General features: G+C 45.0%; 1 protein-coding gene across 2 annotated transcripts in view; it reads left to right on the top strand.

Moving 5' to 3' along the window:
- The window catches only part of FAM13C (family with sequence similarity 13 member C), an 80,849-nt gene that overhangs the window by 40,079 nt on the left and 14,624 nt on the right, over positions 1–26,146 (top strand). For both annotated transcript variants that reach the window (XM_084845345.1, XM_084845343.1), the window contains exons 6-10: positions 6,048–6,135; positions 11,953–12,163; positions 14,264–14,402; positions 16,458–16,539; positions 22,145–22,347. In XM_084845345.1, coding sequence (XP_084701471.1) covers positions 6,048–6,135; positions 11,953–12,163; positions 14,264–14,402; positions 16,458–16,539; positions 22,145–22,347 — 723 coding nt within the window. The remainder of the gene's footprint in view (positions 1–6,047; positions 6,136–11,952; positions 12,164–14,263; positions 14,403–16,457; positions 16,540–22,144; positions 22,348–26,146) is intronic.

Raw genomic sequence — 26,146 nt, 5'->3', positions numbered from 1 at the left:
CACCAAACACCACCCAGTTTTTAACACACTAGTCTACTTGAGTGACTTTCTGCCATAGTTCGCAATGAGTGTTAGTGGTTAATCATGGAACAAAAATATATGGGTGGAATTATTTTAAATTACAGTGTGTAATTTACACTCTTGATGGGTGACTTAATTGTTTCTGTCTTGGCAGCCCATGAAGGAGATACCTCAGCCGTATTCTTGCTCATTCTCTTGATACAAACTAGAGCAGTGGTTTACAAACAGCAGACGCTTATCAGGAACACCCAGTGAGTAGATTAGTAACAGCAGGGAAGTGTCCCTCAAAGACTGCTGAATCAATGTCCAGCATTTTTGATCTTCCCCTGCAATGCACAACTGCAGGAGAGTGTTGGCTGCATTCTAGAATAGCCTGACAGTGAGACCTATCAAGCTTGACCAGTGACCTGTGACACAGGCACTCAGTTCAAACAGCATCTTTGTATATGGCCCAGAATCCCCTACAACGCTCAGGGGATTACTTATCAGGTAAGCGGATGTGGAAAGTTCATGTTCCCTGAAGGCAGAAAGCCTGAAAGCCACTGAATTAGAGGAATAAATAATGCACTGTTAAGGCCTGAGGTCTATTCATACAAACTAGGATTTCCCCATAGCATAGGGGGAAGAGATGTTCAGCAGCTTTCCACTGGCAACAGCTTGTGCAAGCCAACAAACTACATTTTTAAAAAAACAAACCCAGTTAAAAATAGTTTGGGGATTATCATGAGTAAGCTATGGTGGGAGGTGTTTGGATGTAACCTTACTGTGACGGAAGGTGAGAAAGCTGATTGGAGGTGCCATTGAGGGAGGTGGAGTAGGAGACAGACTCATGAGGTTCAATCTATTTAGGTTCTTCTCCTGCAAGCCTTGTTGAAATGAACTGGAGCTAGGCAAGAGCTGGGTGCCAGAAGTATATGTGTGTGTGTGTGTGTGTGTTCCATTTGGATTTTCTACCTGAGGCACCAAAATGTTATGAGCTAGCCTAGGAGGTGGTGGCTAAACCAGCCTTCCCCTCAGTGGAAGGTTATCAGGAAATCTCAGATTATATGGTAGAGATTTCTTATGGAGTTGAACCTTGGGATTGTGGCAAAGAGAGGAGGTAAACCTCCTCAAACAGGTGTCAAGGAACGATGTATTAAGTTGCCCAATGTGTTTTGATAAAATCTTTGTCAAGAGTGACACAATGGCAAAAAAGATGCTTCCAAAGAATTTAGGTTAATGTAACATGCCAAGGCACTTCCAAAATATTTAGGTTCACACATGTGCATCTTTTTGCCATAGGTGAACTTGCTGTGGTTGACCCCAATGAAGATTTTATCAGAACACGTTGGGCAATACATTTTTTTCTCCTTAGCAGCTGTTTGAAGAGTTACACATGCTTTCTTGACTTTTTGATTATTTTGGTGTTGCCCTCTTTTTTGCTGTTGGATACAGTCCACCAAGTGTGACTGCAGAACTGATTCTCTAAATCAGTGGTTCTCAACCTTCCTAATGCCGTGACCCTTTAATACAGTTCCTCATGTTGTGGTGACCCCCAACCATAAAATTATTTTCGTTGCTACTTCATAACTGTAATTTTGCTACTGTTATGAATTGTAATGTAAATATCTGATATGCAGGATGTATTTTCATTGTTACATATTGAACATAATTAAAGCATAGTGATTAATCAACTCCCACCCAAGAAGAGACAGGGCTCCTTTAGCCCATTAACACCCCCTTCACCCCTCACTGCCCAGCCCACCCCATAGGGACTAGCCTCTGCTTCGCATGACCCCACATAGGGCTCCTCTCCCAGGTCGTTTTGCCCATAAACACTCCCTTCACCCCTCACTGCCCAGCCCTCCCCATAAGGACAAGCCTCTGCGGCCCACGACCTCCAGGTCCTCGCCCAGCCTTCTGACCCACCCCATATGCTTTTGCACTGCGCCCTTCTTCCACACACCCTATAGGCCTCCCTTAGCCCATATAAAAATGCCCCCTTCACACACCCCCACAGCCCAGCCCACTCCTCAGGGGCAGGCCTGTGCGTGCCACGCCCCAACCCCACAGCCCACCTGCCCCCTGCGAAGTGCGTTGCAGCTGCCCTTCATCCCCACCTCAGGGTTCCCCGAACCCACACAGGGGCCCCGTCTCTTCCTCGCCCCACAGCGCAACCCAGCCCACTCCACAGCATCAGGCCTCGGCTTCGCACACCGTCCTCACGACCCGCGGCGGCCATCGCGGCCCATCTCCCCTCACTCTCCTGGCTTGCGGGGGCCACCCTCTGCCCACAGCAGCTAGGCCTCGGCTCCCTTCTCTCCCCACATCCCCCAATAATTCGGCGTGCAGCTCTGGACATCGCCCTTCCCTCCCGCCGTCCCTCGTATCATGGAGATCTTCCCTCGCCCACCCATAAGCGGCAACCCTTCAGCCGCTCTGCCTCCCGCCATCTCCGATTTCTCTACACGCCGTCCTTGCCAACCCCACGGCGGGCGGCCGGGCCTAGCCGGGCCTTGCAGGCAGCGGACACAGACACGCCAGCCCTGCCTGGCTCTCTCCCCGCGCTCTTACCGCTTAGGCCGCTGCTGCTTCAGCAGCCCCCTGGCCGGCCACATGCGCTTCCTGGTCCAGCCTCCCCGGGGTGGAGCACGCCGGACCCCGCCAGCCAGTCACCCCCGTAAGGGGAGCCGCCACTGTCGGTGCTGGAGCCTCTGGGCCTCCTTTCCCTCTTTGCCTCCCCTTCTCTCGCCTCCCTCACCCGGAGCCTCGCAAAGGTGCTAGATTCTATCTAGCGTATCTGCATGTGGGTGGACCCGCCTGGAGACGGAAAGAGGAGCATGTCTCGGTTCCTAAGACCATCGGAAATATGTGTTTTCCGATGGTCTTAGGCGACCCCTGTGAAAGGGTCGTTCGACCCCCAAAGGGGTCGTGACCCACAGGTTGAGAACCACTGCTCTAAATGAAGGATGTGTAGCAGCAGCAGCAGTAACAGTGACTAATGGATTGGAACTATCAGGAAGGAAGGAAATCCCTTTCATCTGAGAAGCCAACCTGGCTCCTTGGTCTAGACCAGCCTTCCACAAACTGGCAGCCTCCAGATGTTTAGGAGTACAACTCCCCTCACCCCTGACCATTGGCTGTGCCGAGTGGGGCTAATGGGAGTTGTAGTCCAAGACATCTGGAGGCCAACAGGTTGGGGAAGATTGCTCTCGAGCACTGTGTCTGCCAGCCAGGGAGCACTGCTGTTTCTCAAGAACCATGCTCTGGTAACCTCTTGTTTGGACTATACAGGGCTGCCTTTGCCATTCTGCAGTTGGTGCAGAATGCAACTGCTAGAATTTTAACTGAGGCCACTTGCTTATAAAGCCCTAAACAACCTAGGTAACTTGTAACATCTTCTCCTGTATCAACCTGCCAACACTGAAATTCTCCCAATGCCCTACTTGGGTATCCTCCTTCTCATCAGAAGTAAGGTGGGTGGCGACAAAGGAGAGGCCATTTCTGGTGTGGTTCCCAATTTATAGAACTCTCTCACCAAGGATACCATATTGTCATTTAGGCACCAGGTAAAACTTCCTTGTCTGCCCAATCTCTTCAGTTGTGCTGCTTGTTTATTTGCCCTGTCTGCTCTGTTGATTTTAATGTGTTGTTTCATTTTGTTCCTGGATTGTCAATTTTTGTATTTTAAAATCTTAGCGTTGTACACCGCCCTGGACTCTGCTTTGATAAAAGTCAATATAGAAACTCTTGAAAGAAAAATTAATTAAGGGTGCAGGCCTATGCATGTTTAGGCAGAAGTCCTACAACTCCCAGCATGCTGGCTGGGAAATGCTGGGAGTTGTAAGGCCTTTTCTCTGTCTAAGCATGCATAAGATTGCAACCTTAGTCATGTAAGGCTCCTGTGAGCCCAAAATAGTACTCACATAGGAGGTTGCGTCCTGCTTCACTGTGTGGGTCTGCTCTAGCTTTGCCCTCTTCCAGTTTGCCTCTGCTGGCTGGGTGATTCTGCCATGGTTCTGTATAGATTGTGAGTTAGATTATACAATTTCTTCTGATGTAGAGACAGCACGATTATTTGACCTCAGAGGAGGCGGTGCCCAGAGAATAGCGATTCATGCAGAAAAAGAGCGGTTTACTTCCTGCGAGGGCAGGCATTCGTCGCTCTTGCACACCCTAAAATGGGTGGGGAACCTGCGGCCTGCAGGCTGGAAGCAGCCCACAAAGCCTCCTCTTTGTGCCCTCCAGCCTCTCCCGAAGTCCTGGCCCCTCCGAGCCCTGTTTTCCTGACTGGTCAGCTGTTTCTAGCTTATCAGCTGAAACGCAGGGGGTGGGAGAGATCACAGCGAGGTGGTCTTTCCCCTACCTGCTGCTCAGCTGAGGAGCAGCAAACAGATGAGAAGTGGTAAAGAGGGGAAGTGGCTGCTAGAGATCGCTCTCTTCCTCGATAGACAGGTTGCTTGGCTTTTCTGCCGGGGAGAGCCCCCTTCTCGGCACAAGAAGGCAGTGAGCTGGTGATGGAGCAGGACAGCCCCAAGAAAGGGGCATGGGGAAAGGAAGAGAGAGAGATTGGGGAGGAAAGAGGAGAGAGAGAGAGAGAGAGACAGAGAGAATGTTGCTTTGGCGATGGCCATTTTTGGCCTTGGTCACACCCACTGCTGGCATATAGCCCCTGGAGGTTTATGCAGGAGTGCGCAGCCCTTGGGCTGAAAAGAATTCCCCACCCCTGCTTAAAAAGTTAAAAGGTATGAAAAGTGTGCCTTCAACTTCGATTCAGATAAAAATGTGTCTCTGCTGTCAGAAGACTGGGAGACATTGAGTGAGGGTATATTTGTGTATGGAGGTCCTGGGTTTGCATTTGAGTGGTCCTGGGTTCAAATTAAAGGCACACTCTGCCACTGCCGAAGGGGCCAGGGTGGCTGTACCTTGTCCAGGGAGGAGCCATAGTTTAATTGAGAGAGCACATGATTGGCTTGAAGGAGCTGAATGGAGCCCATCACTCATGCCTGGTCTGCTAGCTACTTGCCTGTCCCTGGCTTATGCTAGGCCTTAGCAAGGTTCCCCAAAGGGTGCCCTTTTGTTTGTCTTGGATTGTCAAACAGAATATAGGGAACTTTGCATTATGTCCTCCTTTGGGGCGGGGGATTGAACATGCAAGGCATGAGCATGGACTCCTTCCCCGCCACTCAGTCAGGCATTGAATGATTAAGGCAGTGGGAATGCTCACATCACTGCAAGATGCTTATGTCAGATGGTGCAGCTGGAATATTGCGCTCTGTATTCAAGGCTGCAATGAGAAATGGATCAAGCATGAAACGGTGGCTGGAGGAGCTGCTAAGAGATAAACAGCCTTGTCTTCGTTGATTTGTTTGCAGTGAGTGACAAAGATCTGTTAATTTTGCTCTGGCGCTTGGTGGGAAATGGAAAGGGTGCCCTGGCAGAACCTGCAGCAATCTCCCCAAATGAAAGATCTCCTTAACAAAGCCAACAAAAAAGGGAGCCTTAAAAAAAATAACCATGAGTGTGGGCTGAAAATTTAACTGTTTGCTTTCTGCAAGATACTACCTAGTATGCCACAAAGAGAGATTTCATTCCCCATTTCATTTCGTTTCATTTTATGAATGGTAAGCTGGGAGGGGCCATCATGCCATCAGATCCAGCCATCAGCCCAATGAAACCCTTACATAGTCTTTTGCTCCGAGAGCAAAGCCACCAGCTTCTCAGATTGGCTTTCTAGAACAAATCTATTGCTGACGAAATTATCCTTCCCTTGTGTCATAAATAATCTAGATCAGTTAAATAAATGGAGGATGTGACGATGCATAAGGAGTATGGTGTGTTTGAGCAGTTAATGCACTTGTGCTGAGATGTGAGCAAGAGCGTCCTTTTCTGCAGACACTGCGAATGGCCCCAAGGAACTGAAGATTTGATCCTTGTATTTTTCTCACTCTCTGTCTAGCCCGATGTTCTGTTTTTGCCTGCAGAATGCTTTGCTGAAGCTGCAAACTCTTGAAACTGACCTCTGCTCTGCATTTTTGCCAAACCAGGAAGAAACTCCTCAACTCCCTGCCTCAAAGGATCCAGCTACTTCATCAATCCAAGGCAGCGTGCCAGTCGATGGAGACAGCTGTGGAGGTAAGAGGGACTTTGTTAATGGTTAATGCCCTTTTTTGTCATTGTAAAAGGCAACTTGGTGGCTTATGGCTTGACTTAATCTATCAGCTGTCCTCTTTGAAAGAGTGTCAAAGAACAAGGGCTGAGGCAAAAGTTGGGGATCGGGGTGTGTGAAAATTGAGGTACATAAAGAACATGCAAAAGCCATTTTGTTTTCTTCTATGGGTTCACAAAAACACTGATTACTTTCTGGAAGAACAATTTATTTAAAAGGCCTCATTCCTTCATTTTCACACACAATTATTTTTGTAGGTTTTCAACTATTTTGGCTTCCAGTGACTTCTTACTGTTGAGCCCGTGTGTGATATTTGTAGATTTCTGTCAGTCTGTTTCTCTCCCACACTTGCTAGGCCAGTGTTGTTTCCCACATGCCCTTACTGATTGCAAATAGATTGGCTCAGCAGTGAAAGTGAAAGGCACGTGTTAATTTTCATCCCGAATAACTATCTCATTCATTAGGCACGTTATTTTTGTACACCCCTCTCTCCCTCCCTCCCTGTTCATGCTTGCTAGAAATCCATTGCTGGAAATAAATGGATTCAAGGCTTTCTGTTATTCCAGAGCTTTTAATCACACAGATGACATGAGCTGGATTCCTGGGTTCAGGCAGATCACTGTGTATGTAAAATAGGTCATAGTTAACAAGACTAATATAGCAAGCAGATGAGTTGTAGGCCAGCTCACGACTGGGGAAGGCAATGGCAAACCACCCCGCTATAGTCTGCCATGAAAACGCCAGCAATGACTCGGTGCTTGCACAGGAGGAACCTTTCCTTTCCTTAAAATGTGTAGCCTGTGTGTGGTCTCCATTAAGGCAAATAGGTCAGTATCCCTTGGTAATGTTTATAGATAAATAAAATGACAGTAGCACAACAGCTTATTTCAAAAGCTTTTTCTTTTTGGTCATTTTGCAAAGGCTAATCTAGTTTTCTCTCTTTCTAAGAATTCTCAGATTAATTTGGCAGTTCTGCCTTTTAAAGATGCATTTCACATCTCAAAGCAAGTGCTGCAAAAACTCCATTGCTTTTAATGAATAGGGATGCCATTATTAGATATGCCCCCAGTAAGGCAAAGAAATCTGCCTTCAGTTGTTTCAGTCGATACCCTACTTCATCCCAAAGCTTCAGGGTAGGGGTTTCTTAATTTAAAATGTTTACCAAAAGGGTATGAATTGCTCTGCTTTTTATATTTTAGAGGAATCAAACTGGGGGCAGGTGAAGAGGAAACAAGTAGAGAAGTGTGCTTGCACACCAGGATTGTGCCCATACTGAATAAAATATGTTATCATTGTATGTATAGCCCTAACCTTTTGCCTATGGGTAGGTGTTGCACTGTCACTAAATGATGCTCAGACCCACTTCAGATGTTATCAGAGCAGAATGGTAGCCACCTAAAGCGGGAACAATGTGGAGGATTCTCACTTCAATTCACGGAGGCAGCCAACACCAGGAATGTTTTAAGGAGGCCTTTGTGCCAGGGACCGGTGTCAAGCGTAGGCATGGTTGGGCACCTCCCGAGGGGCCCACTGACAAGAGCTCTTGGATCTGCTCCTCCTCTTCACCATTGCAACCTGCTTGCTCACCTGCCCCTCGCTCTGGCCCAGACAACGGTGGTGGTGTGAAGGAGGAGCAATGGACGCCACGGCCTTCTTGCTCACTGGCTGTCTGCATGTTAAGCAAGTGGTAGCAAAGATGATAAAGACAATGAGGAGCAACAGCAGCACTATTGCTCTGGCTCAGTGGTAGTGGTGGTGAGATGGTAGACTCGCTGCGGGGTGGGGCTCATTGAGGGTGTCTTGCTCAAGGGCCCTTGAAGACCTGGAGCCAGCACTGCTTTATGTGGTAGCAGTATCATATGTGCCAGCCATGAACCTGCTTTTTCACATAGGCATCTTGTCATCAGGACACAGGTGATTCAAGCCGGCCGACTGGCGTGCTGAGCGCTTTCTTGCCCTCCTGTTTTGCAGGGCCAGGCAGGCAGTAAAGGCTTGAGGCTTTTCTTATTCACCAGTGAGGTTGGCGGCTGAATCTGCATGATAGTTCACAAGCTGTGTAGCCAGCTCTGTGTTAAGGCAATACTGATCAGGATGGGTCAAAGTGGGGAGAGAGTTCCTTTTGGCCTCATTATGAATATTGTACCCAAGCCTTTGTATGTTCTTATAGTAGAGAATTGGTTTTTCTTAAGGGTTAAAGATAAGGGTCAAATTGCAGCTCAGCCCTCCTTCCCGAATATAATAGGAATTTGAGGGCTCATTTGATTACAGCCCTAGAATGTATGTTTTGGACCTAATTCAGGAATATTAGTTTAGGAATCTTGATGAAACTAGGGTTGTCTTCAAAAAAACATGTGGCCCACTTAGTGGATCACAGTCTATCAGCCACATATTGCTACCAGTCAGGGTCTCCAAAGATGGGAGCTGCTAAGTTCCTTTTATGGTTGATGAGCTGCATTTGGCTTGATGGGGACACTAGTTGGGCAAGCCTGATCAGGTTCACACTTGAAAAATGCATGTAAGCACAGCTCAGCCATAAAAATCCAACACACAGTCCGGCAAGGGCAGGGAAATGTGCTTCAGTATGTAAGTCCCCATTCCAGATCCAGCCCCACACATAGAAAAATTGCTGCTGGGGAAGAAACGGCTGTGACATGTCCATCAGATTCGGTTGACGTGCAGCAGCTTGTCTGCAGTGCCCACAGGTGCCAGGTTGCATATGCAACTCCCACTTGAGGGATGTTATGTCATATGAACCTGGCAAGTGTGGGTTATGTAAGGGTTAAACAACCGTTGCATAACCCTAAAAGAGACCATGGGTTTAATACTCACATAACCCATGCTCACCAGGTTCGCACAACATGATAACCCCCAAGCGGGGGTTGCATATTCAAAATGATGGGTGCATCGTGGTGGGCTGTCATGTCATGCGAACAGCCCCACCGAATGTGACTCCTTGCTGAATGGGGTGTACATAAGTGCATGCTGAATTAACAGTCAGCATGATCATCCCTATGGGGTAGAGGCTGATTCCAAGTACCCTCTTTACGTACTCCCTAAAGCAGGGCTCCAAAAACTTTTTGAACCTGTGGGCACATTTGGGAATTTGAGAAACTGCTGTGGGTACCACCACAAAATGGCTCCCACAGAGGATGTAACTAGTCACATAATGGCTGTTATGACGTCTGGGTAGCCAAATGTGAGCTAACGGGGGGAGGGGGAGAGAAATAGTGAGTCTGGGAGGGAGGGGGAAATAGCAAGGTAAAGAGATGGGGAGAGAAATAGTGGAGCTAGCGGCTGGGAGGGAGGGGAAAACAGCAAGGCAAACAAGCAGAGAAAGAGCAAGGCTAGAGGCTAGGAGGGGGTGAAATGGTGAGCTAACGAGATGGAGGGGGAAGTAGTGATGCTAGAGGCTTGGAGGGAGAGGGGAACAGCAAGGCAAAGGGGTAGAGGGGTGGGAAGGAACAAGGCAAGAGGCTAGAAAGGAAGAGAAAGAACAGTGACATAACATTTTCCAAGGTTTTTCTTCAAACCGTTTTCTTTAAGGAGAGCAGGGAGGGGAAAGTTTCATAGGTGCCGTGTTGGGGACCCTTCCATTAAAGGAGGATCAGAACTGTGTAGCATCTCTTCAGTGGAGGGAGCCTCATACATAGCAATAATCCCTAGATCTGGGTCTTTGTTGAATATATTATGTTATTTTTCTATAACTTCAATATTGCTTCCATATTTATTGTCTATATCTTTACACAGTGTATAGAGTCTAGGGCTTACAAAGTGCTCCTACAGGGCGTACCTCAATTATCTCTCATCTCATGTATAAGAACAATTTCCTAGGAAAATACATGCACATCCCAAAAGTCAAAATGAGATAATTTCCTCTTGGTAGTTAAAGTCCAGCTGGAATGAAAACAATAGACAGCATTTATTTGAAAGACAGGAACTTGGCCCATCTTTTAATTTAACAAATAAGGCACATCTTGTGTGAATTGTGCCAGAGATGATTGATCCATGATCATAAATTATAGAAGCTGTCAATCAGCACAAATTTAAAAGTCAGGGGGAAGAAAACTAGGTCAGAGTCACTTGTCGTGATGCCTACCAGAACGTAGCATTATTAGGCTCCCCCCACCCCACCTCTTCAAAGAGATTTATTAGCCGTTGTAACTCTTCCATAAATACATTTATTGCATATGCAATCTATTTAGCGTAATAAATTGCTTTAACCCACACATTTAATTTTAGATGAAAGTTAGGTCTTGCAGGCTTTACACATTTTGAAAAATGGATATGAGAAAACTTTTACTTATCATTCACTGCTCTGTATCTTGCTTGTTCTGATATTTTGCCTGAACTTCTCATAGTGAAAAGGGGTGTACGGTCTAATTCAGATGCTCCTGGTGCACGCAGGCACTCCTGTGCACAGTGGCTGCTCCCCATACGGAGCCACAACCCTTAGATACTCAGACTGCCCAATATAAGTAACATATAATGTTTTGGTGCCACCTCACAATTCGCTGCCCTATAATGCTTTAAAATTCACCAAATATTCAATCATTTTAAGAAGTAAAATTAGAAAGATTTGTTTGTTCTGCCTTTAATTCTACAAAAGTTTCATGAATATCGTCTGGCTCCAATCCAGAGCTCTGCAGGTGATTCAGTGCACACACAGAGGTTCTGCATGCCCCAGCATCCTCAAGTCACTTCAGCTGACAGTGCTGAAATAGCTCCTGTGCTGCAGTGATAAAGGCTGCATGCTTATACACACTTACCTGGGAGTAAGTTCTACTGAACTTACTGGGAATAATTCAGTGGAGCTTACTTCTGAGTAAGCCTGCATATGCTGTAAACTTCTCTCTCACTCACACTCTCTGCCTCCCCCCATGTCACGAACTTCACAGGTAGTGCTAAAGATATTCAATGATATTGAAGCATTTGTACTGTTTTGCCTATATTCACCAATAGTTTGCCTTGAACTATATGAGGAAAGGTGGGGTATCAATATTTGAAATAAATACATTTAAATAAAAGACATTTTACATACTCTTATGGGCTAGAAACTTGTGTTCCTTTCTTTCAGGAAAGCTGAAATTTGTTAAGATGCTGAATTCTACACTCAGTACTGATTCCTCACTTGTGTAATGAAAAGTGGGGGTTATTGCCATTTACTTTGCCCTAAGATACTTCAGGGAATGGCAAGATACCAAATGTGATTCTTAGAAAGATGGATCACAGAACTGCAGAATGCACATGTAGCCCTGGCCTAAGCCAAATTTTATTGACTAGAGGGCTGAATCCCAATTCAGGGTTGTTGCATTCTGCAAAAATAGTATTGTTTTGGAAAATTAAAACCACCTCCAGAAAAAAGGCAGAGGCCAGTGTTCTACTTGGGTGCCATTTGCCTTCCCTTACTTAAAATGTTAGACAATGGCAGTGTATGTTTCTATTGTGCATCATATAGTTGGGCAATTCATTCTTCTGTTGTATGTATCATACAGCTTGCTCCTAAGCATCTTTATTTAGAAGTAGGTCCCACCAAATTCACTGGGACTTCCTTTGGGTAAGTATGCTTAGGATGGCATCTTAATGAAAGCTTTTCTTAAAATACTCATCTGTGTACTTTCCTTTGTTGACATGGCTTTCTCTTGGTACATGCTGCATTGCTGCGCCACTCTCTGAAATAACCATTTTCTCCAGGGAACACTGATGAACCTCAAAGTCTCCTGTAACGTGTGCAGCTAATGAGCTTGCCCTTATAAATGCCTATTGACTTCATTTTGTCATTGCAGACCCTGTACAAGCCTACAAAGAGGGCCACACTGATCCAGACAATGGACATGAAGACCATCATTTCTTAGGGACCAGCAGATTGCTATATCACATTACTGATGGAGATAATCCTCTGCTTTCTCCTCGCTGCTCGATTTTTAGCCAAAGCCAGAGATTTAATTTAGACCCTGAATCAGCTCCTTCCCCACCAAGTGCTCAATTGTTCATGATGTAAGCTGATAACACATTTTATTTTCCAGAGACACCTCATCGTAGCCATTAGTGCTTCTCCCTCATTATTTCTCGGATGCTCTCTTGCTGCTAGCTGTATAGCCAATATGATACATGCTGACATAGTGTGGTGTAGTGGCTAGATGGTTGGACTGGGAGCCAGGAGATCTGGGTTCTAGTCCCCGCTCAGCCATGGAAGCTCACTGGGTGACTTTGGGCCAGTCATAGACTCTCAGCCCAACCTACCTCACAGGGTTGTTGTTGTGAGGCTAAAATGGAGAGGAGGAGGATTATGTACACCACCTTGGGTTCCTCAAAGAGGAAAAAAGGTGGGATATAAATGTAATACATAATGTAATACATACATAAATGATGTTTATTGTTATTTGGCCCAAATGGCACAAGCCAAACCTCAAACATTATCAGAATGGAACAAGCAGAAGCTTCCACCAAAACGTTCCGGCAATTGTGGTTCTCAGCAGGGGTACTAAGAATTCTGTTAATCATCTATCCTGTTCCCACAGAACTACAGTTCTTGGTGGAGAGAAAATAACTGTTAAACCAGGCTAGATCTGTAGTGTGGATTTGCCCATAAAGCTACAGTGGAATCACTGTGCGCACGCACGCACGCACGCAAGCACACACACACACACATACACACACACACTACGGGTGCTGAGATCAAAGACCTACCTTTGGCTGATGAAGGGAGCACATGCTTTGTATGCTTCCACGTTCGATCCCTAGCATCTCCAGGTAGGGCTGGAAAAATCCCTGCCTGAAACCCTGGAGAATCGCTGCTGGTGAGTGCTGACAGTGCTGAACTAAGAACATAGGAAGAGCCATGCTGGATCAGATCAAGGGTCCATCTAATCCAGCATTCTTTTCACACAGTGGCCAACCAGCTGTCGACCAGGAACCCACAAGCAGGGCATGAGCACAACAGCACCCTCCCACCCCTGTTCCCCAGCAACTGGTGTACATAGGCTCACTGCCTCTGATACTGGAGGGAGCACATAGCCATCAAGACTAGTAGTAGGAATTTATCTAACCCCCTTTTAAAGCCACCCAAATTGGTGGACATCACTACATCCTGTGTTAGCGAGTTCCATAGTTTCACTATGTGCTGTGTGAAGAAGAACTTCCTTTTATCTGTCCTGAATCTCCCACCAATCAACTTCATAGGATGACCCCAGGTTCTAGTATTTTGAGAGAGGGAGAAAAATGTTTCCCTATCTACATTCTCCACACCATGCATAATTTTGTAGACCTCTGTCATGTCTCCCCTTACCCTCCTTTTTTCCAAGCTAAACAATCCCAGCTGTTGTAACCTTCTCTCATTGGGGAGACTCTCCAGCCCCTTGATCATTTTAGTTGCCCTTTTCTGCACTTTTTCCAGCTCTACAATATCTTTTTTTAGGTGTGGTGACCAGAATACTGTGGACACAGTATTCCAAGTGTGGTTGCTCCATAGATTTGTATAGGGGCAGTATGATATTGGCAGTTTTATTCTCAATGCCTTTTCTAATTATGCCTAACATGGAGTTTGCCATTTTTACAGTGGCCGCACACTGGGTTGACATGTTCATTGAGCTGTCCACCACAACCCCAAGACCTCTTTCTTGGTCGGTCATCAGTAGCTCAGATCCTATCAGGCTATACTTGGAAGTTGGGATTTTTTGCCCCAACGTGCATCACTTTACATTTACTTACACTGAACCGCATTTGCCGTTTAGAAGCCCATTCTCCCAGTTTGATCACATGGACTTTTAGAGGAACAAGAGCAGGCTAGGCCATCACCCCTCTCAAGTTTGCCATTCTTTGCTTTCCCTCTCCCTGTCACCCTACTTTATTTTCCACCCCCCCCCCCAGCCTTATATAGTTCCAGCAGTTCGGTACAGCTATAGCAATAACCCTGTAAAATGATCTCACATAAGGGCATTTGAACCCTTATGTGGCTCATTTGTTTAGCACTGATTACTTTATTGTATTTTATGGTTATGCTATTATTATGTTAACTGCTTTGGTAATTTTATTGTAAAACAGTATACAAATTTGTGCAATAAATGAATAAAATTTTCATCATTTCCACCCTTGCAGGCCAAGAAGTTCTTCCAGAGGTAGCTGTGATGACTGCAAAGAGCCCCAGACCATAGCACAACTAACCAAGCACCTGCAAAGTCTTAAGAGGAAGATCAGGAAATATGAAGAAAAGTTTGAGCAAGAAAAGAATTATCGGGTAAGGAACCAAGGAGGCAAGCAAAATGCAGTCAGAGAAAACACTACATCTTCCTGCTGTATATGGGGAGAGGAGATGATGGCTCTTACCAAACATAAGGGAAGAGGTGGGCGAGGCTGTGTTTGGCTTGGTGGTTTACAGATTGCACAGGCGTAGTTTAAATGACGTTTCTTTCTTGAAGTCCTCAAGGACCAAACCATTATTTGGAATTTGTTGGTGGGAGAAATGATGCTACTGTTGATGGCTGTGGGTGACCTCTAACTGTGACCTCATAAAGGCCTAGTCTAGCTAAGCAATGATGTCACAAAAGCTTAAGCCTTGGTTGTCAGCTTCACTTGTTATACTAAGCAAAGTGGTCAGTAATCATCTGACCACTAGCAAAGTTAGGGAGCAGCAGTATGTCATCTTATTATGGAGACAGGTAATTAGTTTTCAGACATTACACAGGGCAAAAGTGGGGGGAGACATACCAGTTGCATTCATTTATCTGGCAGGTAAGAGTGAAACTTTTAAATGCTGCTTAAAAACAAGGCAAGTGGTAAGCCAGATTAGTCAGAGGTAGTTAAGGAAATCATTTGGCGTTCTTACGTGCTACAAATGCAGGTAAAACCACAAAAGAGGAGATACGATTAAAATGTGGTGGGTCGCATGTTCTTAATTCTGCTTTTTCAGTACGTTATATTCAAGATCTCATTGATTCTTATGAACAGGTAATAATATATATGGTTTCTGTTTTTTTCCTGGCAGTCATGGTTTGTTTTCTCCTCTTGAATAAAATCTATATACAGGGAGTATCTGTACAACTGTTACTAACCAGTGCGATGTTGTGTTCATCTGCCCTGATAATCATGGTGTAATCTTATGAACTGGCAGCTTCACTGTATGGATTGTTACCCTAAAGCAGCCTTCCCCAACCTGGTGCCCTCCAGAAGTGTTGGATTACAACTTCCAGCATCCCCCAGCCAGCCATGCTGGGAGTTAGTCCAACACTTCTGGAGAGCTGGTTGGGGAATGCTGCCCCAAAGCCACATTGTGGAGCAAACCCCATTAATTCCAGTAGGATTTCTGAGCAAACATGTTTACCAGTGGCGCTGTAGTGTCAAGCTTTCGAGAGAAAAAAAAGCCCTCAAAAAAATTAGAATTGGAGACCTAGTTCTCACTGAGGCAGAAAACCTGTGTCTGGCCTGTACCGCTTCAGTTTATAGATGTGGGCTCATATGATTAAATGCTCTTTCATAATAAATAAATGAACAAATCCCTACACGCAGAGAACTAACATTCCAGGGATGAAGGATTCTGGTTCAGCTTGCTCCCTGACATGTTACTCTTCTAGACGTAGGACTGTTTTCTCATGAGGAAGCATTCAGATGTGAGCCGTCCCATCTGCAGACTGAAGTGATTCAGTCAAAGCACAGAGGAGCTCCCTAAGTGAAAACTAGGCCAGTGTTGCTGAAAAAGTGGAATTGGGCTTGGGGGTAGGGGTCGGACACCAGATTTTAAGGTCTAATTTCATGTGATCCTTGGCTTCATCTTAAAAGCCCTCTCCAAGTGATCAGTTCAGACCTCTGGCAAGAGCGATCTGTCCATACCATAGCAGCCTGCTTGGATGGTGAGAAAGAGGGGGAGAGAGAGATGGTGGGTGTCAAACAGAGAGGGAGGGGGAAAGAGAGAGAGAGAGAGAGAGAAGGAGATGGTCCTGCCCACTTTCAGTCTGGCCCTGGCAACTACTGGCATTAGCCCTGCCCACAGCTGGCATACAGCCCCTGACAGATTCCCCCTGAGCAAATGTGGTTCTCAACAGACAAAAGGTTCCCTTCCCCTGCCTAGAGCCTAGGATGGTGATGCCATTGCCATGCAGTAGGCCTAGCAACCAGTTCATTTCTGACCCAGTCTGGATCGACATCCAGAGGTCATCTGGAAAATTAATCTGGCTGTTCTGGATTAATAACACCAGAGTGTATCTGGGCAGTTTTGCCCATCCGTACTGAGAGCTATATGTATAATGGTAAAAACCACAGTCTAACCATCCTTTTTTTCCTGTTCTTTCCTGTCCAGCCTTCCCACGCTGACAAAATATCAAATCCTGAGGTAATGAAATGGATGAACGACTTGGCCAAAAGTCGGAAACAGCTTAAAGGTACACGCAACCCTCAGATGCACTCTTTATATCCTAAGGTATTTCTCTTTCATTAACGTGTGGCATTAGGTGTGATGGAGAACTGAGGAAGAAGCAAAGTTGCGTACAGCACTCCAGCCTCTTTCCACTAGTGCTGGAAGAAAGGAGGGCCAGGTTCCACCCTCTCAATGCTAAAAGATATTTAATATTATTGTTAGCCCTTGCAGGCAAGACAGGTAGTTTTCTACCTGTATATCCATACCACAAAGTACAACAGGTTTTATATGAGTCTTAGCAGCCCAGAGAATCCTGGGAATAGTTCCCTTGTTCCTTAGGGAGAGAGAAAACAGTATAAGCCTATTGTGCCGGTATGCCCTTAAGAGGGCAGTCCACCAAGGACTGTTCCCATGCAATCCTCACTGAAATGAAGGTGGTTTGCATGGGAAATAGGCTTGCTGGTTCCCTGTAATTTTAAATAGCGGCATTGGTGGTCTCCCTCTGCTGTACAGTACTCTTCTAATGGAGTTAATGCAGAGTTAATAGCTTCATTATGTGGATACTTTTCATGCACTAATAGTAAAATGATAGGTTTGATCCTGTGTCACCAAACTGATTTTAAAGGCTTATTATTATTTCCCCGTTCTTTACGTCACGAGTGTGAAATTTCCACTTGGGTGTGGGTTTCTTACATTTCCATTATCATCTGTACCATACCCAGTGGGAGATGGTGAACACTATACTTTTATTCAGATAACAATTCAGGCTGTGTCACAAGATCAGCAGGGTAAGGTTTTACCAAGTCTTAAGGGGGATAAAAAGGACGGTAATCCAATCATAGTATTACCACTTTCACGTTACTACAAAGGCATGTGTAAAGTTGATAAATGCGCATAGAGGTGACTAAAGCGCAGGACAGCCTCATGTCTGAAGTCCGAGTGCTTTAAGTCTGTTTTAATCTACCAGTGTCAGTGCACCAGAGGGGTGGGGGGATGTAGATAGGATCAGGGCTGGGGGAGGAGGAGTGAATTATTTCCCTCCATGCTCTTTTCCTGATCTGCATTGCCTCCTTGAAGCTGCTGGTCATTGAAGTCAGTGGTGGCTAGGCCCCTGAACCCTTTGGAGTTGCAGAACATTTCGATCAGCTGGAGTTTGTAAAAACTGTTTTCGCACTCATGGCTGGTTTATAAAGGTGTGCTATCGCCACTAGAAGAGTGGAAGGGGGTAGCTCAGTGTGGCATTCCTGCCCGAGGTTCCAACTTTTCCCCAGCCTCCTCCTCAGAAACTGAGGACCAAACCCCTCCGGAATGCCTGCTTTCACTTTGGGCAGCTGTACCCACTGGCCCACAAGCCTTAGCCCTTTTACCTTCTCTGGGTTCCAAAGAGACTCAACATGCTCAGTTGGTTCTCTCAACCCACTACAGGAGAAGTAACAAGGAAACAGATATAATAAAGGTAGCATAAAAATCAATGGGAATTTGGATTTTTAAAAACACATGGGAATTTGGATTTTTAAAAAACACATGGGAATTTGGATTTTTAAAAACAAACAGACAAAAATTTATTTAACGTAAGAAGGGATACATGTTATTAATATTCATTCATGCTTGGTCCTAACTTCCCTACCTATTCTACCCCTTCTGAAATCCTATACAAACCCCCCACTAACTAGATGTTGCTTCCATGACCCCTCAGGCCCTATCCGACTAACTAACTGACTGTTCACCCTTTATATAACCTCAGAATCCTCACACACGCTCAGGCCTGTCCCACCTTTCACTCACTGTCTGGCATATTATTAATTGTATCTTACCTGGGTTAAATTTAACAATATAAAAACATACATTAATATAATAGGCATAGGTTACACTCAGCAACAACTAATTTGAAGAGGACCAGAAAAGATTTTCTCCCAAGGACTTAAAATCTACAGATACAGACTTGATAAAGGCAATTTACTGAAACAGATTTTGATTAGCATTCTGTTGAGAGAGAGAGAGAGAGATGAATTCATTCCTGTTGCTATACATTGTTTGACAATATTGTTGTGAACTGTACTGTTGAGGTTTGTGGTTTTTGGATATTGTCTTAGAACCCCTAGCAGTTAAGCATTCTGTCCTTAGACTTTGCTTTTAGCCAGGGACTCTATCAGGAAGGCAGGGGAGTGGGGCTGTCCCTCTCCACATTTCAGGCCATGTATGATTCTTTAGGAGTAACAGTATTTCTGGCTTAGTAGTTCTACGTTGAGTTACTGTTCTTATGGGCTATGTGCATGCAAAAGGAACAAACCTGATTTGGCCTGTGTGGTAGCAATACTTTTGTCATGAGGTTTGATAACACAGCAAACACTTTAAAAAATAAATGGCAACAATGCAGTGTAGTCTTGAATATACTCAGAAGCAGACCTTTAAGCATTTTTGGGATTCTCTCCACACATATTCCACATGCCCTGCCCTACCATAATCTGAAATGATGCCCCTGCTCTTGGACAAAATTGAAAAAGTAGCAGTAGTCAGCATGTACCATTGCAATAAACAGGACTCTGGCAGAATCAGTGGTTCGGTGCTTCGCCCCCATAATTCCCATCTATATTTAACCTTGCCTTCAAAGAACAAATCCCAACCTAGCTGTTGAAATGAACTATCGTAATTTTTATATGATTGCAGATTTCTAGCTTGGATCTGCTGTAAAGAAATAGCACCCCCTAACTTGGTTTGTATCCTAAATTTGAAATGTTCTCCCTCACTTTAAATAAAAATATTTTAGGGATTTATACTTCTCCCTTCAATAACGTTCCCAAGGCAGCTTGCAGAATTTCAGACCACAATAAGACCAATGTAAAAACATACAAAAATAGATTTAATAACAGTAAAACACTAGAAACAGCTTAGAAACAGCCAACACAGCCAAGATAAAACAGATAGAATTGAATTAAAAGGCCCGAAGAAGGGAAAAACATATTTGCCTGGTGCTGAAATGACATCAGAGCAGGCCTCTGCACGAGGCGAGCCTCTCTGGGAACAGCTATCTACAATTGCTGTGCCATCATCTTCCCCCAGTAGCTATCCACCAGAACCTGAAGAATGACCTCTTGATGAAGGTCTTAGTGTACAGGCAGGCATATGTGGCACAGGTGATCCTGGTGAATACTGCAGAGCAGTAATTTACAAACTTCCTACCCTCAGGGAGGCTTTTCCATCTTGACTTGTCTGCAGAGGAATCCTATGCATGTGTCTGAACAGTCCTTGGAGCAATCTAGGGCGCAGTCTCTGCTGATGTGAGGTGCTCTCTGGTTCTATTGGGCATCACCATTGCCCAGTATGATCTAAGTGTGCATCCTAGAACACCCCCAACATTCCCCAATGATTGTACATCGCAGGGGAAGATTGGCAGAGGTGGTTCAAGTTGTCTTTCAGGGATGCTTGTATGGCATTACTGTTCTTTGCACTGAGGAAACCCTGATAAGCTTTCCAAGGTCTGAAAACTGCTACTTCAGAACATTAAAGTGAATCATTTTAAGGCCCTGCTATCAGCTATGAAAGGCCTGAGTTTGGGTTTCATAAACTAGCTTTTGTCCTTGAAGGAGCACCTGATAAGCAGTGGCCTTTTCGCAAATCCATAGAGGAAGGCATCATCAACAAATCTACTTGCCCCCAAGCCCAGGGCTGAATGCACAGAGGGTCTGACAGTCACCTAACTAGCAGTCTTGGCTAACTTGCAAGAACCATTCACCACAGGAAGAAACAGCAGGCTTTTCTCCTGCTATTTCTGTCTTTTTCTAAAGCTTTCAGACAAAACCCCTTCACACCCTCAACCCTCCATGACTGTTGGACAGAGAGGCAGTTCTTTCCTCACCTGCAGGGAGCTTCAGGGCAGGATGAAAAAATGGGTGGAATGTCTGTGGTTTCTTTCTGTTGCCCAGCTGCCTTCAAGTGAGGAAAGATCCCACCTTTCCCTTTAGAGTTTGGAAGATGGGCTTTTTCTCACTTGTGCTGCGGTTTGAATGAGAAAAGAAACGGTAGGCATTTCTCCTTCTGTTTCTTACCTTATCCACATCTAGTTCAAGTCAGGCAAGACTCTGCCTCAAGCCCCCTGTGCTTGGAATGGAGGTGGACTCATCACTTGCACAGCAGTTTGGGTAAGGTAAAAGAGCAGGAGAAGAGACGTTTGCTTTTTCTTCACTTCTTCATCCTGCAGCACGAATGAGGGAAACCTGGCCTCTTCCTGCAGCTCTCTTGCACATGCAGAGAGCTAGGGGTGGGAGTGGAATTGGTAGCAAGAATGGATAGAGGCTTGGGTAACAAGCCAAGCTGGTATTTTTAGTCCCCTGCATATTGGATATATAACCAGTTGATTGGTTAACAGATCCTGGAGGCCTTCTCAGAACTATGGATGCTGAGGTAAAACCAGGCCAAACATTCACAATCAACCACTTCTTACCCTTTCTACATCCAGGTGCTTCTATAACAGATCCCAACTCTGTTCTGTCACCTGTCTTCTTCATGCTGAATACACAGAGCCCTGTGTATGGTGCAGTAGCAGAATGATAGGGTTAAATCTAACATTGGGCTGAAAATCTCCCCTCACTTTTGCGGTACCATTTTTGCCACTTTTGCTAGAGGGAGAGGCAAATTTGATACATTTTTGGTGGGCGGGGAGCCTTACCTATACGATATGAGGCAGCAGAAGGTTTCTTTAAGTGCTTCCTTTTAAACGACAAGAAAATGTCTGTTGGTGCCACTCCCAGCAGCTCCCCATTGGCCATTTCCATCCCATAGAATGGCCAAATGGGATCATTCCCAGGGGCACGGCTGATTTAAAAAAAACCAAAAAACAGACTGCTGCCTCTACTGTTTAAAACAGGCATAGGGAATGCCTGGCTCTCAGGTCTCCATCCAGCCTGCCAGCTTCTTCCCAGGCCCTGCCCCCCACCCAGTAGGGGAAAGCTCTCATCTCAGATCAGCTGCTGATTGGAGATGAGAGTTTTTCCCTGCTGAGTAGGGGGGGAAGAAGCTACAGAGTGGTTCAGGCCTGCTTACTTCTGAGGCTTTGCCTGCAGAGGCTTGTCCTGCTCACTTCTATGTAGACATTCAGGGGCTTGCCCTGCTTACTTGTGAGTAGACATGATGTTCTTGCTTACTTCTGAGTAGACCTGCGGAGGCTTGGTATTTGGGATGTTATTTGAAAGTGATGCTCACTGATTCAGTCCTGCTTACTTCTGAGTAGACCTGCGGAGGCTTGGTATTTGGGATGTTATTTGAAAGTGATGCTCACTGATTCAGTCCTGCTTACTTCTGAGTAGGCCTTAAATCAGTAGGAATTGTATTTTGGCCATGTCCGCTCTGTGTTTGACCAAGTCCACATTGCCTTTGTCCCTGTCCATGGATTGGAATCCGGCCCTTGGACTGAAAAAAGTTCCCCACCCCTGGTTTGAAATTAAGAAAAACGTAAGGAAAACCTCTGCCGCCTCGTATCCTATAGGCAATTGACTTTGTGAGTCATATGTTGTGTAAAGTCTGTATGTGAACAATCCCGCTTAGCGTGGTGGTGGTGTCTTCGTATTTTTCAATGGCAGAAGGAATTCATCACAAGTAGTGGCTCATTCATATCCTGCGAATTTTCCTCATAGAACTGAAACTTAAAATGTCAGAAGAACAAAGCTGCCCCTTCAAAGAACCTCAGAGGAACCTTCATCAGGAAGGCTCTAAAGAAACTGTGAAACAGGACTCAGCAGGTACTCCCCCGAGCCCATCTGTAGAAGAAACCATGGATGCCGTGATGAAACGATTGAAGGAAAATCAACAGCAGCTCAGTATCCATGAGAACATTAAGGTATGTGGTTCTTGATGTTTGCTCAGCCAACCAAGTCCAGATCCTTAACCTGGGCCTGTTTGTCACATGTTGAACTACCAAAAAGGCAGTGGTAGCTTCCATGTTTTACCACCATGTCCCATCTGTTTAGTATATTTGCTGTATCAAAATTACAGCAGGATAGACCGCCTTTAAAAAAAGAATGTTCTTAGAAAGCTTTGCATAGATAAGGAAGTGACATCTCTTTTCAGATCAGTATGTAAACTTCCGCCATGAATGAGGGATATACAAAAGAACACTAGATAGAGGGGGAGGAAGCATTTATTTATTTAAAACATTTTTATCCTGACCTTCAGCTGAAAAGGCTCCTGGAACAGCTTACATGAGATCAATAAAAACAAGACAGTCTCTGCCCACACGTTCACAGTCCAAAACACTTGACATGAAAGAAAAAGGGAGGAGGGAAGAGGAAAATGAGCAAACCTAGGTACCAATTCTTAAAGCTGTATAGTGGTTCTTATGCTGGCTACATAGAATGGAAACAGTTCAGGGAGAGGAGTTCTTTGAAGTTAGTCTCTCAGCAAAGCCGATGGAGTAGCCTTGTTCCTCTTGCTCCCTCTGCTGCAGCCTCATGCAATGGCTGCTGCCATGTGACAGCTGAGAGAGGGAGGTTCCTGATGGAGGTGGTCTCATTTGTATTTCAGTGACTTTATTAAGAAGCATCGGCAACCAGCCTAATGCTTTAAGTAATATGCTCCTTGCTCGTAAGTTCTCTGGTCTCCCAAGGCAAATGAGAGAGCAAAAATAATAGGCTCAGTCCAGAGATGTTTTGGCACATTTAAGTCCCATTAAAATCATTGTGGCAAAGGCACTTCTGTTTTTCTGCATTGTGGTCAGTGCCTTCAGATAGGGTGAAGAGGCCTGATCTAAATGTGGCAATGACCATGAGAGGCTGCTGTGAAGCTCTTACCTGTTTAGGCACTCCCGAGGATGGAATCCAGAGCCAGTTGGTACAAGTGTAGCATTTGCAGACCAGCAAATCTAGGGCCATTGTGGAGGGTCCATAATGGCCAACCAGCACTAGAGCGGAGAGCCAAAGTGACACAAGCTGCATGGAGCATCTACTCAGGAAAACACCTATTGGTGGTCATGTGGCTTTTCAAATTGAGGGTTTAAAATTGATAATTTGTGTCCTGCTTTCTGTCCTGGGCAGTATCCAAGGGTCAAGAGGCTTAAGTAGAAGCTGCATGGCATGTGTGCTTTGCAGTCTTTGGGGTGGGGATGGAGTTTGTAACTTAGAAAGGGAGGGGAGCATTGCAGCATCAAATAATAGATGCATTTTCAGCACAACATGGGGCACAATCCTATGCATGTTTAGACAGAAAAAAAGTCCTACAACTCCCATGGTGACTAGGGGGATGCTGGGAATTGTAGTACTTTCTGTATAAACATGCCTGGGATTGCATCCTTATTCAGGTTTAAAAGCATCTCTCCTGTGCAAACACTTCCTCTCTCATGCTTAAAATCTCAAAACCTATAATAACGCGTAATATTTCCCCACCATTCAATGTTCAGTATAGTTAATGTTAGACCAAGAAATGGTGAGCCATATGAGAAGCATGTATGTGAAGTTGTTTTAGCCATTGTTGATCCTTGGAACCTAAAACAAATTGCATTACTTTCCAGGAAGTTAAAATTGCTTCATGTATGCAACATATTTCATATGTTTAACTAGGATTAGTTAAACATATGAAATATGTTGCATACATGAAGCAAGGGGGGACTGGGAAGTGGGTGCTTTATTTTTGCTCACTCAAGGAGATGGCACATAATATACCCCGTGCTGGTGCAGGTAGAGAACTTGTCCCCTTGGACCCAAACTCATTGTCCACTGAGCATCCGTGCAGAAAGTCTGTAGTGCATGCAAGCTATGCACAATTATACCACTAAAGCAGCTCTGGGGAAGAGTCATTGGCTGGCCATAACCTCTTACGTTCAGCTAATATCCAGTTTAAAAAAACAAACAGAATTCTGCACCAAGAAAATTTGCATTCTGTGACTTGAATAAATTATGCAAATTAACCAATGTGCTTAGTTTGTACAATTAATTCTGCTTCTACTAGTCCATTGGAGTGGAGAGGGGAAAAAGCTACATGGGGCACGGAAGCCTTGTCTCCTGACCAATGGAAATCTGACCCACTCTGGTTTCAGCCATTTCCCCAGGTGCTTTCAAGCCTCTCTTTGCCATTGCTAAGGGCCAGAAACTTGCTTAGTTTAGACTAGAATCTGTCATGCAGTACTGCAACATAAAATATCATCCGACTGTACCATTTGTTGTTTTAATTTTTTCTTTCCTCATGGTGAATACTATTTTCTTGCAATGGGTAGCTAATTCTGCCCTGTTTTCCCTTTCATATACCACATTTATATGTAAATTCCATAAAATAATAAGTTAAAATGGGGAGGGGGGCAGAATCTAGTATTCTTAGGATGCTGAATTCTTTACTCACAATCACAGTCTGTGCTAGTGCAGAAACAAATCCCTGGACATGACTAATAGCAAGGAATGGGGTGTTTCCTTGGTCTGCCCTGCTAGCTGGGCATTTCAGCTGGAGAAGTCACTGCTTGTGCCACTATAGCCTAAGCTAGTCATTAAACAGTTAAGAGCAGAAGGCAGGTAATGGTGTGTTTATTTATTTACTCACCCACTCACTTGATTTCAGTGTTGTGGAGCCACCACCATGAAGGCCCTATTATACCATGTGTTTGCGAACTTGACCTCAGAGTGGAGGATGACACACACAGTAGAACTCCCTCCTAAGGGGGCAGGAAGGATTATTTGTGGGGAGGGCATTCCCTTCAATAAACAGGTCCCAAATGAGTCAGGGCTTTAAAGTTTAAAAACAGCAGCTTGAATTAAGCTTAGAAACAAATAGGAAACCAATGTAGGTCTTCTAACAGGAGAGAAATGTGCTATCTACAGCTAATCGCATTTTATAATCAGGTTGGCAAAATAATCTGGTACACATATAACTCTCAGTTTCTGGGTTGTTTAACCCAGGAATTGGTGAAGGTGCGCTGCTCGTCATTTCCATTTTCAATTTACATCCCAGGAATGCTCCACTTCTGGGTTGTTTGGTGATGTCCAAATGTGGGAACTCTGGGTTGTTTAGGGGTTAAACAACCCAGAGTTAACCCAACAATTGCCCATGGTTCATGAGTTTGGACATCACAAAATGACCCAGGAATGGGGCTGGAAGTGGCGAGTGGTGCGTTTGCTCGCTTCCACACACCTTTGCCAATTTCTGGGTTAAACAACCCAGGAACTGAGCACTCGCATGCGAACTGGGCTGTACTACTTGAAGTTTCCAAACCGACTTCGAGGGCAAAACCACATAGAGAGTGTGAATGACAGAAGCCAGATCCTTGTTCTCAGGATTGGACATTAAAAAAATAGTAAAAAATAGAGCTGGGTGTCAGCAGCATATTGATGACAACACACTCCAAATCTCTGGTGTTTTATGTGCTGTTGGGGCAGGATGAGGGATGTCAGAGGAATCTGTCTGGAGGGTGAAATTCACCAAGGTTCATCAGTTGTGCCCCCTGGACTTCGGCTTGTTTACCAGTGAGCTGGCCCGAGTTGTTGCAGATTGACTTGGGCCAGCTCGCAGAGTTTTAGTTGTTGTTGTTTTTCTTAAATCAACATTTACATCATTGTTTTTTGCAATTTTATGTACACCATCCTGGGATTGCCTGTTGTGATGAAGGACTGGACTAGAAATATTAAAAATAAATAAGGTAGCAAGGCTGGCTTACTACA

This window comes from Heloderma suspectum, chromosome 3 (genome assembly GCF_057233095.1).
Source record: "Heloderma suspectum isolate Gila_16-S chromosome 3, 16-S_ref, whole genome shotgun sequence".
In the NCBI taxonomy this organism is placed as follows: Eukaryota; Metazoa; Chordata; class Lepidosauria; order Squamata; family Helodermatidae; genus Heloderma; species Heloderma suspectum.
The sequence above is the reverse complement of the archived record's forward strand: the minus strand, read 5'-3'. Positions and strand labels throughout refer to the sequence as shown.